The sequence below is a fragment of the Epinephelus lanceolatus genome, chromosome 1, assembly GCF_041903045.1.
Source record: "Epinephelus lanceolatus isolate andai-2023 chromosome 1, ASM4190304v1, whole genome shotgun sequence".
NCBI lineage: Eukaryota > Metazoa > Chordata > Actinopteri > Perciformes > Serranidae > Epinephelus > Epinephelus lanceolatus.
The window spans coordinates 5646153-5666068 of record NC_135734.1 but is presented as its reverse complement, the minus strand read 5'-3'; the positions used below and the strand labels follow the sequence as shown (position 1 = coordinate 5666068).

The 19916-nt window shown below is 41.4% G+C and overlaps 1 protein-coding gene across 1 annotated transcript in view; it reads left to right on the top strand.

Moving 5' to 3' along the window:
* Window positions 1–19916, top strand: part of LOC117256981 (copine-9-like) — a 351865-nt gene that overhangs the window by 139852 nt on the left and 192097 nt on the right. The window contains exon 6 of the mRNA XM_033626735.2: window positions 7033–7112. Within this exon, the coding sequence (XP_033482626.1) occupies window positions 7033–7112 (80 nt within the window). The remainder of the gene's footprint in view (window positions 1–7032; window positions 7113–19916) is intronic.

Here is a 19916-nt window from a genome sequence, read left to right as displayed (position 1 = left end):
GTACACAGAGTAGAAAACATTAGAAAAAAATATATATATAGAAAAAAATGTGTCAAACTAACATCTTTATAAAGGGTGACCTTCCATACATACATTCACAAAAAAGGACATATATGGAAAAAACGTTCCCCCCACATATAAACGACAACTCTCACAACATAATACTAGTATGTATAAAAAGCATTATGGCACAAAAAATCCATGCAGGTTATCACACAAAAAATAGGTTATACATAATATTTACAAATTTTACACATTTACATAAACCTCTAATAGTTTGTACTCCCTAAGAGGGACTCAGGCAAGAAGCCGTCAGATAGTACAATCTAAAAAGGGCACAGATATATTCATAGTGAATAGAACCACCCAAAGAAGCACCCAAACTGTCAAAGAGAACAAAGTGGAAGGATCACAGAAACGGTCTGATATCAAAAATATCATTGAGCCCCTTAGGAGCTAGAGTGCCCAATGTATGTATCCAAAATAACTCCCTTTTGAGTGACATGGTGTTTATGTTGCCCCCTCTACGTGGTTGTTTTACTACTTCTATTCCTATGTATCTAAGGGTAGAAATATTGTGTTTTGCTGCAGAAAAATGCAAGGCCATGGGACTAGAAATAACATTGTTCCTGATACTGCGATGTTCTGCTACACGAGTCTTCAAAGATCTTGTAGTTTTACCTACATAAGCTAGTCCACGTTGACACTTCAACATGTATATAACATTAGATGTAGAACATGTTATAATACCATTGATTTTGAGTTTTTTTCCTGTGTGTGGATGATTAAAAAAATCGATCTGCCCTCACCAACAAAATACGTAGATTAGGAGGTCTTTTGTGAACCACACGAGGGGGATTGGAAAAACAATTCTTCAAAACAGGGTCCGTTTCCACAATATATCAGTGTTTTTTGATGATTTTTTCAATGTCTCTGGATACTGGTTAATATTGAATTGCACATATAGTCACATTGTCTGTTCTTTTAGGTCTGGTGGTGTGAAGACATTCAGTTTGTGACATATTAGAGAAAAGAGAAGAAGCGTTGTGGATCCAGTTCTTGTAGCCTCTTTGTCTGAATTGTTTTTCAAGTTCTTTTGTGTGTGTTTGAAAATCCTCATCAGAACTGCAGATCCGTCTGATGCGACTGAATTGAGACAGTGGAATGTTCTTTTTAAGGAAAGTAGGGTGATAAGAATCCCTGTGTAATAAAGAGTTTGTGTCAGTGGGTTTTCGATAGAGGTCCGTTTTGAGACTGTTATTTTCCTTGAGAATCAAAATGTCTAAAAAGTTCATCTTGTTGTTGTCAGAAGACAGTGTGAATTGAAGATGTTCATTTTTAGAATTAATGACATTATGAAACTCCTGTAGCATCGTCTCTGGGCCTGTCCATATAAAAAATACATTGTCCAAATACCTCTTCCAATGTGAGATGTATTTGAGGTAGGGATTCTGCTGTGGATTGAGGATCAGTTCTTGTTCAAAGAAGCCCACATACAAGGAGGCGAAGCTAGGAGACATCTTGGACCCCATTGCAACTCCTGAGACCTGGAGGAAAAAATCATTACCATAAAGAAAATAGTTAGCGGTAAGTATTTCCTGAATAAGGTCCAGTATACATTGCGTTGTGAGAGTGCATTCACATCTGTTGTCCAGAAACAACTTAGTAGCCAGGAGACCCCCATCAAATGGCACATTGGTGTAAAGGGATTCAATGTCCATGGTGACCAATATATGTGAATCTTCCACTCTTTGTATAGATTTAATTATGTTAATGAAATCCATCGAATCCTTTGTATATGAAGGTAGTCCGCAATACAATTCCCAAACTTGATTGAAAATCAATTTCGGAGTGGGGCTGGTTTGGAACAGCGGTGTTTCAGAATGGAGGGCTGTCCCCTGTTGGAACATTGTGTGCGCACAGCCCTTCACCACCTGGATCCTAAAGTAAACACCTGTTTTATTACATAATCATGCTTCCGTGTTGCGCCATTCATAAAGATCCTATTTCTGTCATTCAAATAACAAGAATTGTGGGTTAATACTCCGCTCCACTGAGCGCAGCAGGTCCAGGGCCTCTGTAGCCTATGTTGTCAGGCAGGCTGCATATCACATCAAAAACATAGATCTATGCATTCATGATATGAAAGAGATAAATGTAAGTTAGACAAATTGAGTTTAAATTCAGATTCTTTATTTTTTGTTTTATGTTTGTGTACTACGGAGCCGCGGAGGGGCATTGAGAAAAAAATAAAACACACCAGCGCTAGAAATGTTTGATTGCAAACCAGATAGGCCTACAATTTGGCTCGCTTTTTGATTTATTTCTGTTTTTTATAACTGGGGAGTTCTTACAATACGGTGCCAGGGTTAGTGGGGCTAGGTGCTGTTGGATAGAGCCAGACGGCTGAGAGTCTACCCGGAGCCTGCTGAGGATGCTTGAGGCTTTACCGGGCTGGTGAGGCAGTAACAGCTGCACACAATTGAGTGCCTGCTGGAGGCTGTATCTTTCTCTCTACGGCCCCTCTCTGTATTTTACCTACTGTATGAGTGGAAGTGAAGAGTGAAAGTCTTTTTTACCGTAAGTAATGTAATATAGGGACCTTTGATCTGGCTTAAAAATAATGTGGCAGGAGGGTAAAAGTGGGGGGGCCAATGGCCCCCTGGCCCCCCAGCTTCCGGCACCGTTGCCCGTGCCGGTGCTTTTGATTTAAGTGTAACTTTGAGTTAAGCTACAATACTATTCAAGGTTTAAGACCTCATCATATGCCATTACTCAACCAGGTGAAGTTAGTGTAAAAAGGGCAATAAGCTTTTGTGTTTTTGTTTTGGTTTAAAGGGGCACTTTGCCATTTTTGAGAAACACAAATTGAGTTAACTGTTAAAGTAAGGTTCCTATGATCTTGGGGAAATAATGAGAAGGAAAAGGGTTTAACATAAGACAAGAGTTAACAAGAAAATAAGTTTTAAACAATCTGTCTCATTTTTTAAATTTTATTTTTATGTATGAAGCGAGTTACTGAAACTTAATTATTGAAGGGTTAACAAGAAACACTAAGGGCCGGATCTACTAAAGGTTTGCGTGTATAAAAACGTGTGCAAACTCATTGCACGCGCAAAAAAATGTACAAATTGATTTACTAACATTGTGCAGAGAACACATTTTTCACCCTTGTGTGAAGCAAGCAACACGGGCTGGAGCAGAATGCCATGCCAGAGGAGAACGAATGAATGAATGAATGAACACTGGAAGTGGTTCAGCCGCAGTCCCGCTGCCTGGCGCGGCCACTGTTGAGATTACATTCATTTTTTATTATTAACAAAATGGTTTTTTATTATTAACAAAATGTTTTTTTATTGACCGTATGAATGGTTTCGTTTTCAAATAAATATTTGGAAACGAAAATGTATGCTTTGGTGTACTTTTACAGAGTTTTGCAATATGTATATAGCCTACCTCTATGTATCAAAATGTATAATTTCCGATGCCGCAGTCGGAGGTATAAATGCTCAGAAGTCTAGTGTGTTTCATTTTTGTAACTTATAGGCTTCAGAAAACATACAAGACACATTTTTAGGAAAAGTCATAGGAAGAGAAGCTTGTAGGTTTTATCTAAACAGAGTTATTTGCATTATAAAGACCCAAAGAGACCATCATGGCGGTTCTAGTGTTAAACATAATGCTGTAGATTAGAATACGAGTGCTAGTCAATCAATCAATCAATCAATCAATCAATTTTATTTATAAAGCCCAATATCACAAATCACAATTTGCCTCACAGAGCTGTACAGCATACGACATCCCTCTGTCCTTTGGACCCTCGCAGCGGATAAGGAAAAACTCCCCAATAAACTGCAGAGCATTGCAAAGTTAAGCAAATCAACATTTATTGAAAAAAAGATGAGTGAAATCACATTCTAGATTCCAAACATTATCAAACGAAATACTCAGTCTCATTAATGTCTAATTATGTTAAGCCATGCAACATCATATTAAAGACACATTGTTTTAGTGACAAAATATATTAGGCTATAGCTCCAACATTTATTGTGGCAAAAAACCAAAACTTAACAGTTCTTTATCGTATAGCCTATTTTACACAAAATGAATATTCATAGCCAATATAAGAAAACTTAAACGTGACAGTTGAGTGTATTATTTGTGTTTCCTTTTACGCAGGTGGAACTTGCCCGCCGTGCGAACCTCTCCTCCCTCTCCGGTCCCTGGCTGTTGGTCACAGATTTCTTCCCATATAGCGTTCCTTTGTGAGACAGTCAGGTTTCTTTGCTGTAGCTCATTTAAGTGTTTATTGGTCTCATCTACCAACACCTCTAATTCTATAGGGTCGAATTTCACTTTGCGCTTTCTCTCCAAACTCGCCATGCTGCAAACCATAAAACACGCAAAAGCCTCATTTAAATAGGGTGTCTCCAACACGTTTGCACCTCTTAGCAATCACTCTTAGTAAATCACCCGCAAACCGCGGTTCAGCCCCACACGCAAAATTCTAGATTGCACAGGCAAATTAGTACACGCAAATTGGGATCTTAGTAGATCCGGCCCAAAGTGTTAAGCTGAAATATTTTTGTTATTTTATTTTACTGTTGCTGCCAAAGGGATTTATTTAATAAATTATCCCTTTGTTTTCACATGGTTAACCCTATCTCAGGTGTATCAGTGCATTAGCTAAGAGTCTATATGTAGGTGTCTCTTCTGGAGTGGGGGTGTCTCACTTACTGCTGTAGAGTAGCATAGAAGGGAGATTTACGAGGTGAGACACCCAATCTTACCCATACACATCACCCTAGGTTGTCACCGTGATTCATAGTAAATCCTGGGGCCCAACTCATGCTACTTGTTAGTTTATTACAGAGTATTTAAGAGGCAAATTGAGTCGAGGGCAGGGGCTAGGACCCCTTTTCCATACTCAGCCGTCCAGAGTGAGATATTTCCATATCCCTACCACACGGGCGTGTCCCGTCCGCTACAATTGCAGCTATTGGATCATTAACAGAAAAAATATCAGCTTTTGTGGATCATTTTCTACAACCTCTGGTCCTAACACTACCTTCATATACAAAGGATTCGATGGATTTCATTAACATAATTAAATCTATACAAAGAGTGGAAGATTCACATATATTGGTCACCATGGACATTGAATCCCTTTACACCAATGTGCCATTTGATGGGGGTCTCCTGGCTACTAAGTTGTTTCTGGACAACAGATGTGAATGCACTCCCACAACGCAATGTATACTGGACCTTATTCAGGAAATACTTACCGCTAACTATTTTCTTTATGGTAATGATTTTTTCCTCCAGGTCTTCGCCTCCTTGTATGTGGGCTTCTTTGAACAAGAACTGATCCTCAATCCACAGCAGAATCCCTACCTCAAATACATCTCACATTGGAAGAGGTATTTGGACAATGTATTTTTTATATGGACAGGCCCAGAGACGATGCTACAGGAGTTTCATAATGTCATTAATTCTAAAAATGAACATCTTCAATTCACACTGTCTTCTGACAACAACAAGATGAACTTTTTAGACATTTTGATTCCCAAGGAAAATAACAGTCTCAAAACGGACCTCTATCGAAAACCCACTGACACAAACTCTTTATTACACAGGGATTCTTATCACCCTACTTTCCTTAAAAAGAACATTCCACTGTCTCAATTCAGTCGCATCAGACGGATCTGCAGTTCCGATGAGGATTTTCAAACACACACAAAAGAACTTGAAAAACAATTCAGACAAAGAGGCTACAAGAACTGGATCCACAACGCTTCTTCTCTTTTCTCTAATATGTCACAAACTGAATGTCTTCACACCACCAGACCTAAAAGAACAGACAATGTGACTATATGTGCAATTCAATATTAACCAGTATCCAGAGACATTGAAAAAATCATCAGAAAACACTGATATATTGTGGAAACGGACCCTGTTTTGAAGAATTGTTTTTCCAATCCCCCTCGTGTGGTTCACAAAAGAACCACACGAAGACTACGTTTTCACTCATAAAACCAACCCTTTTATAAAGATGTTAGTTCAACACATTTTTTTCTATATATATTTTTTTCTAATGTTTTCTACTCTGTGTACAGCTGTAGTGCATTGCACTGATTGATTGCAGGGATTGTGGGTATTTAAAATGGCGTTTCCACATGTACTCTGTTAACAAGTCTGAGGAGGAGCCTGCATGCTAGAAACGTCACGAATGACAAAATAAAATTATAAAGTAATGGGAGCTCTATTTGGTGTGCGAAACTATTAATTAATCAGAAAAATAGTTGGTTGTTAATGTTTTTTTGATCAATACATTAATTGACTAATTGTTGCTGCTCTTTAAGTGTGTGAGAGAGCATGTAAGTGAGTGAGAGTGAATGAATGAGTTGATGCAACAGGTAAATAAAATAAAATATAAAAGTGAAATGATTCTTAAGTAAATCAAAAGTGTTTTAAAACTCATGAAATCTATTAAAAAAATGTAAATGTAGTCGTGTACCAATTGTTGTGCATTTTTTTGTGATGGTAATGATACAGTGATGTTGAGTTGCATGTGTACACTTGGACTGTTGGCTGTTTTAGGTGGTAGAAAATGATGAGGCTACAGCTACTTTGCACAGATTCAAAACCATTAAAAAACAAGATTTACAATTTGTCAATTTGGTGCACTGTCAGTTTGGGTAGCTTACTGTGCTGAGCATCAACTCTTTTTACTTGATGTCCCACGTTCATGTTTGCTAATAAATAGCAAAAATACTTGAGATCCTGAAAGCCTGTTCTTGATCAGGCACTCTACTCTCTGAATAACACACAGGAAGCTAAGAGGCTTCCTGTCTGACCAGCTAGCCATTTTTTCCCCAGAGAAACACTCAACAATAAATATGATTGTTTTTTATCAGTGGTTTGGTTTGTAACAATACCCTGCAGCTTTGCTCACTGCCCCAAATAACCCATTGCCTCTAAATGGACTGTTTAGTGCAGTATTAACTGTGTGCTTGTACCCTGTCCTCTGTCAAGGACTTCCTAGGCCAGATGTTCTGTACATTGGGAGAGATCATCGGCTCGACTGGCAGCAGGCTGGAAAGGACTCTCTCGTAAGTACAGCATTCACACAGTGTGACCAGATATCAGAGAAGGATCCACGGTTCTTTGAGAAGATCTATCGATCTTGATCGATCTTAACAAATAAAATTAAAACACATTGTTAAATTTCATTCATAAAAAATAGCAACAGCAGGTAATATTGTGTGATTGTAGGTTAATTTATTCATCACAACAATTTATTAACATTCCTAAAGTTTGGTATTAAATTCAAGCATTCAAAGGTTTGAACTCGACTTGAATCTAGTTACCTGAATGACCATAAGTGGGCAATAATCAAAGCACAATGGGGCTACTAAGGTAGAGTCACATCACACTGCCTCCCTTCCACTTAAGTCTCAGCCTGTGTAACAGACAAATTCAAGGGCTCATTGTTTTTAATAATGACATGCAAATTTGCACAGTCAGCCAACAGAAACAGCGATGTGTGTCTGGAGATGGAAAGTCAGTTTTCTTGTGATGTGCCTCCACTCTGTGCAATACAATATGGCTCTCAGTGGTTCTCATACACTGTTTACATTTGGTATCTCTCTGTTTAATACTTATTCATTGACCACATTGGAACAGTGAGTTGGAACGCTTTTTTCGAGGCTGAGTGTGGGTTAGATTTGTTAAATGGATCATAAATATAGTTGCATCTTGAAGTGCAGTCATGTAAAATTATTTAACCTTTGCAGGCCCCTATCACAGTCACTTTGATGTATTATAATACACCATTATTGACATGTGTCAAGGCATAAATTGATCATCATCACTGATCACCTTTGCTCACCAGAGAGGCACATCCAACGAGTCCAGTGTGTGCTGTTGGTGTCAAATGAGACAATGCTGCTCAGTGGAGGAGTTGTGTTGTATTGTGCACTTTAATGAGCGATTAATATCAACAGGACTGTGAGTCTACAGTATTGGTTACCAAAGTGGGCATCGTAATTTAGAGGAACTGATGAACATAACTTACGCACTTTCTATTGTAAATGTTTCTATTTCATTATGCCTCCATGACGCCGACAGCTGTGGCTGGAGGCATTATGTTTTCAGGTTGTCCGAAATTTTTTTTCAAGTTAGGCTCAAACATTCACTTGGACTCAATGATGAACTGATTACATTTTGGTGGTCAAAGGTCAAGGTCACTGTAACCTTGTATCGTGCTCTTTCTCATGAACATGATACCTCAAGAAGAAAAAAATTCATCAGATTTGGCACAAACGTTCACAAGGACTCAATGATAAACTCTCTCCTCTCATATCCCCGCTTTCTCATCCTCTTGGAAAATAGCTGAAAAGTGAGAAGAGTTTCTGAGTTTTTGTAACTCACTCTTCATTCTTTGTTGTCTCCTTCTTTTCCCATGTGCTACCATGATTTATTTTATTATGTTGCGTTGCTCGTGGAAAAAAGGAAACCTACACTGTACATTAAATACCACCTGACAACTGTACTGCTTATTTCTCCTGTGCTCCTGTGGAGTTACTTCTCTAAATGCTGGAATCTCTTCACTATGTTTTAATTTCTTTAGTTAGTGTTGTTAGGTCAGCTTAGCTATCTGTCAGTCATGGTTAGAATAAAATGTTGATTAGAGAGTCATTAGTTTTTATGGACATTGCTGGACGTCATATGGTACGTCTTGTACCTTTAGCTTGACTTCATCACCTCCTCTTACAATTAGGAGAACAGACTGACCTGGACTACAGACTGACTGGAATAATGTACAGGTAGCTACCAGCTGCTTCAGATATAGTTAAAGTGTCCTTAAGCAAAGCTTTTACCCTTCAACTGGAGCTCCTCATTGGTCAATACTGGACAGCTGTGGTTATACTGTGAAGCTCCTGAGTGGAAATGTAGCCTACATACTGGAGTACATACAGGATGAAGTCACACTTACTGCATATTTTCAGTCACTGACTGCAGTATTTAAAATAATGACAGAAAAATCTTAAATTAAGGCTTATTTTGACAGATTGGAAAACTGAGTGTGATCTACCTTGACTTTGAGGATGCATTCACACTGGCGCTATTTAACGAACCGTGGTCTGCTCCCACGGATAGTTCAGTTATTTTGGAGTGGTGTGAACGCTCATCTGAACTGTGGTGCAGACCAAACGAGCAAACCCTGATCCGTTTGAAATCTGGGGTTCACTTACAGTGGGAAATGCAAATGGACTATCCAGCAAACTAAAGAGAAGAAGTGAACCAAAGATAGGCAGTGGTGTAGAGCACAGCGCATTTTGGGTAGAAAAAACAAAGCTAACAGCGCAAACCGGGAGAAGCAGAGGAAAAAAACAATTAGGTTGGAACACGAAAGTAAAAACAGAAACCCCAGGACTGCAAAAATTTGGTGTTGCTCCATTGTTTTTGTGGTGACCAAGCCAGCTGAAAGGGATGGATTTCTGATTTTGGTCCTGGCCAATCGATGAGCCGGGTTTTCTTCTTCCTGTGCTTTTTTTCTTCCTTGTCAGTGGTCGTTTCGGACAATACCGCCCTCAAACAAGCAGCTGTTGTAACTGTGTAATGTTGTACAGGTGGTTTGGTCCGCTTTAAAAAGTGCAGTGTGAAAGTGAACCGAACTAAATGAAGGTGTGAAATTTTTCTGCATTCCCTGCCCAATTGAACTGAGTCCCCTGGACTATCCTGGTGTGAATGCACTGTAAGTAATTCACACTCCTGTCTAGTTGGTGGTATATGCATATTAATAGCCCTATTAGGACTATTACATTATTGACTAATGGTATGATAAATGGACATGACCTTAAACATTTTGCTGACCTTGATATTGTCTGTTGTGTTTACATGTGTGTATTTACATAAGAATGTCACCAAAATTTGGAGCTGAGGGCTAGGTAAGGCTGGGGTGGGGCTGTTTTCTGTTGGATGGTGGATGCAGTAAGCTTAGTTAGCTTGCCAAATTATCAGCTTTTCCATGACAACAAATGTGATGTTCCTACAATAGTACAGTAGCTTGTGGTGTATGTACAAGCAGTGTGGGGAGGAGGGGCCAAGTTTAAATGTTGTGTTTACAGTAACTGACAATTCCTGCACAGTTTACCTTTAAAAAATGACAGGTACAGTGCCCTCCAAAAGTATTGGAACAGTGAGGCCAATTCCTTTATTTTTGTTGTAGACTGAAAATATTTGGGTTTGACATCAAAAGATGAATATGAGACAAGAGATCAACATTTCAGCTTTCATTTCCAGGTATTTACATCTGGATCTGATACACAACTTAGAAGATAGCACCTTTTGTTTGAACCCACCCATTTTTCATGAGAGCAAAAGTATTGGAACATGTGACTGACAGGTGTGTTTTGTTGCCCAGGTGTCTCCCAATTACATTGATTATTCAAACAATAAATAGCACTGAATGTCTGAGCTCAGTTTCAGATTGGGTACGATAGGTTTTGCCTGTGCAGACTGCATTTAGAGGTGGAACCAACATGAAAACCAGAGAGCTGTCTATGGGTGAAAAAGAAGCAATTGTGAATCTGAGAGAAGATGGACAATCAATCAGAGCCATTGCACAAACATTGGCCATAGCCAGTACAACCATTTGGAATGTCCTGAAGAAGAAAGAAACCACTAGTTTACTAAGCAACAGACGTCGAACACGTAGACCAAGGAAAACATCAGCAGTTGATGACAGAAACATTGTGAGAGCTGTAAAGAAAGACCCTAAAACAACTGTTAGTGACATCAGCAACAACCTCCAGAGGGCAGGAGTGAAGGTATCACAATCTACTGTTCGCAGAAGACTTCATGAACAAAAGTACAGAGGCTACACCAGAAGATGCAAACCACTCATTAGCAAGAAGAATAGGAAGGCCAGGCTGGAATTTGACAAAAGGTACAGAGATGGGCCTCAGAAATTCTGGGAAAAAGTTTTATGGACTGATGAGACAAAGATTAACTTTTTCCAAAGTGATGGAAAGGTGAAAGTTGGGAGAAAAAAAGGATCTGCTCATGATCCCAAACATACAAGCTCATCTGTGAAACACGGTGGAGGTAATGTCATGGCTTGGGCTTGCATGGCTTCTTCTGGGACGGGCTCTTTCATCTTCATTGATGATGTAACACATGATGGCAGCAGCAAAATGAACTCAGAAGTCTACAGAAACATTTTGTCTGCTAATTTAAAGAAAGATGCAACCAAACTGATTGGGAGATCCTTCATCATGCAGCAAGATAACGACCCAAAACACACTGCCAAAACAACAAAGGAGTTCATCAGGGGCAAGAAGTGGAAGGTTTTAGACTGGCCAAGTCAGTCTCCAGACTTAAACCCAATAGAGCATGCATTTTACCTGCTGAAGAGGAGACTGAAGGGAGTAACCCCCCAAAACAAACAACAACTGAAAGAGGCTGCGGTGAAAGCCTGGAAAAGCATCACAAAAGAAGAATGCAAAAGTTTGGTGATGTCAATGGGTCACAGGCTTGATGCAGTTATTGAAAGCAAAGGATTTGCAACTAAATATTAAGTCTCATTCACTTTAATCTATTTTAAGTTTATATGTTCCAATACTTTTGCTCACCTAAAAATTTGTGTTCAATTACAAATAATGCTATCATCTAAGTTGTGTATCAGATCCAGATGTAAATACCTGGAAATAAAAGCTGAAATGTTGATCTCTTGTCTCATATTCATCTTTTGATGTCAAACCCAAATGTTTTCAGTCGACAACAAAAGTAAACGAATTGGACTCACTGTTCCAATACTTTTGGAGGGCACTGTAGTAATACATTATGAATTATGATTTATGAACTTTTACCACACAGTTTGTCCAGATGACACCAAGAGAGTCTAATCCAACCTTTGGTATAGACTATTCTGGAGATATCAAAGGTTCAAAATGACACTTTGCCACTCAAGGGGTGTTGCTACAATACCTACTACTGTATGAATACAAAAAATGTGATCAAATTCTGTTAACATTCTAAAAAACAGGTGTCTGCTTTTGACTGATCCATCACCATCACCCTGGCTGCTGACAGCAGGCCTGACAACTGATGGCTTTTCTTCCCACCTTAGAGAGAGCAGAGGAGCGATAGGTGTGTTTGCCTGAGGCTGACAACGTGACACAGGATGAAGCTACCATTTCACCAAGCATCTTGTCTATGAGTTCAGAGAGCCTGGAGGGCTTCTACATGTTCTGTCTATAATTAGATGGTCATTGTGACTGCCAAGCTGCCACGTGTGTGTGTTTGTGTTTGAGGCATGCTGATGTTGTTTTTGAGGTATGACTATACAGAGGACAGGTAGACACTCCTAACATCCCCAAATCAACCTCTGAAAAAATGACACTGCTTTTTCCCCCCCAGTTTATTTAAAACTTGCTTTCTGTTTTATGAGATATTTTGTTTTATTGGAGACATGAATGAGGTCCAAAGTGGGAATAACGAATAACAGTGAAAGTAAAACTCCTCTTCAGAGTCATAAAGCAGACGCTTAATGACCAGCCACCTAAAAATCATATTCCTGAGACCCTCCTCTGTTGGTCAAAGCTGATTGGGCTGCTACTCCCGTGCTGTCATTTATCTTTGTTGAAGCCTGCAGGAGCATTTCCTAATTCAGACAGCTTGTCAGTGAGAGGGAGAAGCTCTGATGCCCTTGGATGCCACTGCTGCATTCTAGCAACTTGGGTTTATTTTTGTGGGGGGAGCATTTTTGGCTGGATCCCATCAACTGATGCAGGTTTTTTTCCTGTGGGGCAAAGTGTGTTCGGGAGCAGAGAGGGGTTATTATTATTACAGGGGACTACAGCAGAGTGGGAAGCCATGCTTACCCGGTAAATAGACAGATACTGTATATAAAAGCGCTTAACTTAAATGTGATATTATGACATGATGAAATGCCAAATCTAAAGCAAATGCAGCTTTTGCCATCTAGCTGTCTAGAAGTTTGTTATCAGTTTTATATGTGTGTGTACCCTTCAGGTTCAGTATGCATTTAGCCAAGCATAGCACAAAGACTGGAAGCAGGGGTGAACTGCTAATGTTGGCCTCTAGTTTCCCGGTGCGGCGCAGGGTGGCAAACCCCGCGCAGAGCTAGTTTCGAGCAGCGCAAACCGAGGCACGCTGAGTTTGGTAGTTTGGCAGACTGAGGTGCGCTGAGATGGGTGTGGCGGCGCAGCAGGGGGAGGTGCCGACAGATCCAGCTTGGCGCAGTGACAGTTTCGTGCCAAAAGGCTTCGCCGAAGGTGCGCTAAAAGCTCGGCAGCTGAAACCAGGTCTACTGTCAGCGCAGGCGGAGCACAGCCGGTGTAAGCCGAAGTTTGGCTGACCGGCGGACAGTGCGCACATGTCACCAAAACCTCACAGGCAGGTTTCCAGAATGTCAGGCATATTAACGATGCAATAAATAGCCAAAAAAACACTATTCAATGCAACTATCTGCAATCAGCACATAAATGTATCTCCATATCGACTGTCCCGTCACATCTGATGTCAGATCAAAGGGGATTGGCACCGTTTGGCACACGTAATGGAAACCCAACCTGATTTGATTAACACAGCTGCAAACTAATGAGTCTGACGCTGCTGCTCTCTTCTGCCATGGTGAATTGAGTAAACTCTCATTACACCTTTGCGCGGCGCATTTAAGGGCGAAGAGGGGGGCTCATTTGATTGGTGTGATGTGTGTAAAACCCACTCCACGCCTTCTCTCCTTCCTCTTTCCGACTTGCGCAGGTAGGAAGGACGGAGGTGGGAAAAAGGAGTAGCTGCACCAGCGCACACGGTGTGCCAAACTTGCAAAATCCACCTGGCCACACCCAGTTGGTGAAGCGCAGGTGCGTTGTGCCTCCGCTTCGCCCGGTCTGGGAAACTAGAGGCCTCAGTGTTAAAGGTGACAACTAATTTTTTCAACAACTCAAAAGCTTACATATTTGGGGACACTGCACTGATTTTATAACATATGCCACAGTCAGTTTACTCTTCATAGGGAGGGATGTTTAGCATGTCAGAACACTTGCATAATGTTGCTGGGACCAGACCTTGTAACGGGTGGCCAATTGTCGGGGATTCATAGTTCAAGGTATCAAAATGGCTATCAGAAATAATTAGTAATTATTAATAATAACCAGTGATTATGTTAAATAATGTGACTTGATTTAGATTAAATCAACTTGTGGGACACAATTCCCTCTAAGGGAAAAATGATAGCCAAGTAATGATATCTGTCTCATAAAATACACTAAACTATCAATTTGGAAGTCTGTCTGGTAATTTATAAGTATGTTGAGTTCCTGAAATAGCAGAGGATGATTATTCACTCACACTTGCAATATTAAACAGAGAGCAGGTCTGATTCCAAAGGTATTTAGAAAGCAAAGCATGTGCCCAATCATTACAATAACTTACAATAACACTACAGTGATCAGTCCAAAGTACGTGCTATTTCACTGTTCAGTTCCCAAACAGACTACTCTGCCTTCTATCCCAGGTCTGGCAAACAAATTGTGCCAAAAAAAAAAGTTATCCTTCCAAAACATAACTCATAACATAATTTCATGGTCGACCAACCAAAAGAAATCAACATAAATAGAGGTAATTTTACTGAAAAATACATCCCTTATGTCTTTGTACACAAGACACTAAAACAACCCTCATTCTCTATTGTATCGAGATTATCTCCCCACCCAGTAGTTCTATCATAATTATCCCTATCTGGGGTAATCGATGTGGAAAATTAATAATTTTAGTGTTTTGTCCGCTAACCTTTGTTTAGGTTGGAGAGCTGGCCTTCGGGGGTCCCTCTCGAGGATAGCTAAATGCTGTTTATTATTCTTGACAATAAGGAGTGAAACACTTGAGAGGGGTGCCATACCCGTGTATTCCAGCTGTCTTGTTTACGCACGGTGGAGGCATAGCAGCTGATTTGGCCTTAGAGGGGCAGCAGGTGCCTGTAAAGGAGAATGACCAGCAGTCACCTCTCCTTTAGGAAATTATTGGCTGGGCAGCTTTGGCTCTGGGGGTTGACCTGCCAGCTGGTTAGGGTCCCGCCCCTTACGTTTCGATGATGAAACAGGGGGGCGACCCACACCGTTCCTTGTGCCTCTCCTTTCTGATTTCGAAGAGGTGGTCAGGAGTCAGTTTACAACACCAACGGCACGCTGGTTGGTGCTCTGTCGTTGTGTGGCTGTGGTTGACAGTCGGGGAAGGATAGGCTGTGGGCCATTGCCCCCCATGGATCAGGCTTTGGCTGCCTTGGTGACTCCGTCAAAGTCCCTCCTGCCATGGCAGTCCAGACACAGCTGCCAAACATGGGTGCCATTCTGTCCCTGCACCAGCACCATCTGGTTGGCCAGCTGGAGGAGGAGTGTAGTACAGATCTAATAGCTGAACTACAACGCGTATCCTCACTTCTTCCAAAGCTCATGAGAGAACAGGGTGAAGCGGCTGGCAGGGCTATGGCAAGTTTTTGGGTGGCCAGGCGCCGTCTCTGGCTGTCACAGTCCATGCCGCAGCCAGAGGATAGGGTGTGTCTGCTTCAGTCCTGACACAACATCACCCCCAACCTTACCTAGCCCTCAGGCGGCATGGGAGACCCTGGAGACATACCTCTGGGTTGTTTTAACAATGACCCAGGGGTATCATTTACGGGTCTGGAGCACTCCTCCTCTGACGAGGGTGGCTGCGTTTTCCATTATTGCAGACCACCAGCACAGGGAGGTTCTGTGCACGGAAATCTTCACTCTCATGGAGAAGTCAGCTATCACCTAGGTATAGGACAAAGATCCGAGGGCAGGGTCTTATTCCCGCTATTTTCTTGTTCTGAAGCAGGATGGGACACTCAGGCCTGTCTTAGACCTCATGGGGCTGAATAAGTTTCTTATGCCCCTGAGGTGCAGAATGTTGATTGTGCCTAGGGTCAAGCAAGCTGTCCGTGTAGGCGACTGGTTTGCGACCATCGACCTCATGGGTGCCTATTTTCAACTTCCAATCTGGGAGGGGCACAGGAGCTTTCTCAGGTTTGCCTTCATGGGAAAAACCTTCGAGTTCTGTGTCCTCCCCTCTGGCATCTCGCTGGCACCCTACACCTTCACCAGGTGCATAGATGTGGTTTTGGGGCCTCTGCGGTAGCAGGGTCTCAGGATACTGAATTACTTGGATGACTGGCTAATATGTGCACAGACAAGGGAGCGCTGCCACCATTGTGTGTCTGTGCTATTGGATCACATTCACGAGAAATCCAGTTTCTAGGCATGTGGCTGGATGCCAGAGCTGGGTTGGTGATGCAGAAGAGGCAGGTTTCAATCAGGACCTGTGTAGCATATGTTTACTGTAGATGGTAGATGATTATAGTAAACTGGCGACAGTGTATGGACTAGTGAAACCAGAAGATTGCAGATTCGGCTAGGGAGGAGAAATTATGATGACAATATTAAGGAAGGCTTAGGAGACTGGAGTGTGATTTATTGAAGATATAGAAAAAGGAAAATAAATAAACAACAAAAAGAGTGGCCATACCAAAAACAGATTCAGTACAAAAATTGTAATTAATCAAATTATGCAAAATACCAGTGTGTGTAACACACTAAAGTTGTCACTATGCAAAGCTAGCTTAACATCTGATCAGAAATAGGATGATTGTTAGAATATAGTGCACTGATGACTAAATTCTTTGGATCCAACAAGATAAATGTTCAAGGACCAGTATCTGTTTTCTTTCCACTAATTCAATAGATTGTTAAACCAGAAGAAAACAAAATGTAAATGCAACCAAAACAACCAAAATACCCCAACTCAAGATTACTTTGCTTGAAATAGTGGACCTCCTCTTCACACGTCCCCTTGATCAACACAGTCCATATGGGGAAAAAGTCAGTTAGTCAATCAGTCACTTACTCCATGAGTCAATTAGTCAGTCAGTGAGGGGTTAATGTGTTGATCCAGGAAATGAGTGTGTGCATGTGAAGGGGGAAAAGAGATGAATGGGGCTGGCTGCAGTGTGGCCTACCGCCTTGGCAGGTAAGATGCTGGTTGCAATTCTTCTTGGTCCAGATTAGGTTCGGAGTAGCTCGCCATCATGCATTCTTCATGCTCAAGTTTCTCCGTGTTCAAAAAGCCTGGCCAATTTTCCTCTGTCAAGAGTCCTCATGCGACCAGAGTTCTTCGCAGGATTTCATACAAAATACACACAGAATAGCCGTCTGCAGCTGTTCTGCTTCTAGCCTCCCCATTCATCTGACTAACAGCGCAGGTGCTTCCTATTTGTAGTGCTGAGCGTGGCTCTGATTGGCTACTGAACCCATGTGATTTTCATTCACTGGGTTAGACTCTAATATTCAAGTTAGTATAGATACTCTGAATATAAGGATATGACACTTAGTTTGACTTGTTTCATCTTATTTACCCATTAGAGACCTGGGTTACATCCCTCTCTCATTTTTGGCTGGGTGCCAGGTCCTATGTCTCTGCCTCTTGGGTCTTATGGCAGCCTCGGTGGTGAAGCTGGCCAGTGGTGCCATTGGCTCTTCTACACATGCATTCAGTCCAGAGGTATCTCTTCAGCCTGGGGCTTTGTCCGCAGAGACAGCTGCAGGCAGCAGTGCACCGTGCAGCTTTGTGTGGACCTCAGGTGGCAGCAGGACCAGCTAACATCTTGAGGGGGAGTATGCTTGGTCCAGTACGGCGTTGCCAGGTGCCTTCTATGGATGTGTTCCTGGAGGGGTGGGGCACACTCCATGAGGGCAGGGGCACCAGTGGGGTCTGGAGTGCCTGATGGAAAGGCCAGCATATCAATGCTCTGGAACTGAGAGCCATTCACCTGGCCCTCCAGCATTTTCTCCCGAGTCTGCAAGGCTGTCACATGCTAGTAAGAACTGACCACACAATGGCAGTAGCTCATGTCAACAGGCAAGGGGGCCTGGGCTCCCCAAACCTCTACAGAATAGCACACAGGCTGTGGACCTGGACATAGACACGGTTCCTGTCCGTCAGGACCATGCACGTGCCTGGATTGGTGACCAGGGGGCGGACCTACTCTCCAGGGGAGGCCTAAGTCCCCTGGACTTAAAGCCTGGAGCATGCCGACCACGTAAAGTGGTGAGTCTTAAAGACTATTAATTTTCCACGTCGATTACCTCAAATGGGGATAATGCCCATAATTATGATATACTGTAACTACTGGGTTGGGAGATAATCTCCTCACTCAGAGAACCAAGGTTACAAAGTAACAATGTTCTCAATTTCACCCCTGTTACACAACAAAGTCTGTCCTTTTCTTGGGTGGCATCAAACCTCCCAGTCTCTAAGGCCAATGGTAATGTTCCTGAGCACAACTGTGCACATTGAAATCTTTGACTTTTGTTTAAATTGTACTTCACATGAGGTTCCACACTGTAGCTAATCTTTGTGAGACAATTAGTTCCTACTTTTGGTTTATACCAAATATAAACAGATAATTTTTTCTCTAAAAACATGAAAAACGTTTTACTTCTCGTCTCCTGGAGATCACATAGCAACCTGTTCTGGAAAATCAATGACAAGTTGTTTGAACGAAGGATTTCAACTCATCAGCCCAGGGATCACCCCGGGAGATGTCCCAATTAAATATCTTTTTAATAAGTCTCTGTTCAGACATCTTCACAAGTCTATTCCAAAGCCAAACAGCGTATATGTATGCAGAATCTTTCTGCAACAGTACAGGATTTTGGTATTAGAAGCATTCTGGCTTTAAATTGTTGTTTGTTTGTAATCCAAGTAGTATTGACCAATCATGTTTGAGCGTACTTTGGTTATCTGCAGATAAATTGCTATCATCTGATGTTGATTTAACCTTTTTTTTTTTTTTTGCTTTTTTATAATTTACCTGCATTTATATACAGAAATCTGTTTAAAGAGATTAGCTGAACGAAGGGAAGAGAAGTCTCAGCCCAGATATCCTCTGGCTAGACCAGCTCAGCCCAAATATTGGACGTTGTCCCCAGAGGCTTTATCATCATGAGCCGCTAGCTGAAGGGTTTTGAGATCAATGACAGTGCACTGCAGTCATTCAGTCAACAGTTTTCTTATAATAAGTAGCTTGTTGTAATAGTTAGCGGTGGCAACAGTCCAGTTGCCAGAATAAAATGTTGGCATTGCACATTTTTGCAAACCATGGATATGTTTCATTTGTATGCTTACATACGAATCATATCAAGATTTCGAAAGTAAAATAGTATATGAACTGACTTTGCCAGTTCAGGTGGAGTGGATGGTGATGGTGTGTCACCTAGGCCTGATGCCTGCCAAGTTGCCTTTGTACATGGGATGCCTGCTCTGCCCACTAAGCTACTGGCACCCCCCACAAAACAAGCCAGTTTGTTTTTTTTTTTTTTTTTTTTTTTTTTACAGATTACTGATTTCTAGCGAGGATTATGCCGTCAAAACCAGACATCAAGCCAAAACATGATCTTTTCCTAACCATTAACAAGTGTTGTTGAAATGTAAAAAATATTAAGTTTCAATTTATAGTATGTGCTACATAATAACGTACAAATATACCTGTGGTTTGCAGACACATAAAATGCCAACATTTTTTCTGCTGATTTGTGTTGGGTACAGAGTTAGCCATTAGCAGTGCTTTGACTGATCTCTCACAGTAATTCTGATGTAATTGTTGGGATTCACAGGACCACAGATGATTTTTCATTTGGTAAAATCATAACTGGAGATTTAAAAGCTTTTTCCTCTGCATGCTCTTTGTTGTCCAAACAAAGACAGCTAGGAGACACCCATCTCCACAGGAGGTCTCACCTCTCACCTCAGTGAGACACAAGTCTCACAACTTGATTGGACAGGACTTTTTCAGGACATGTGACTCTGTG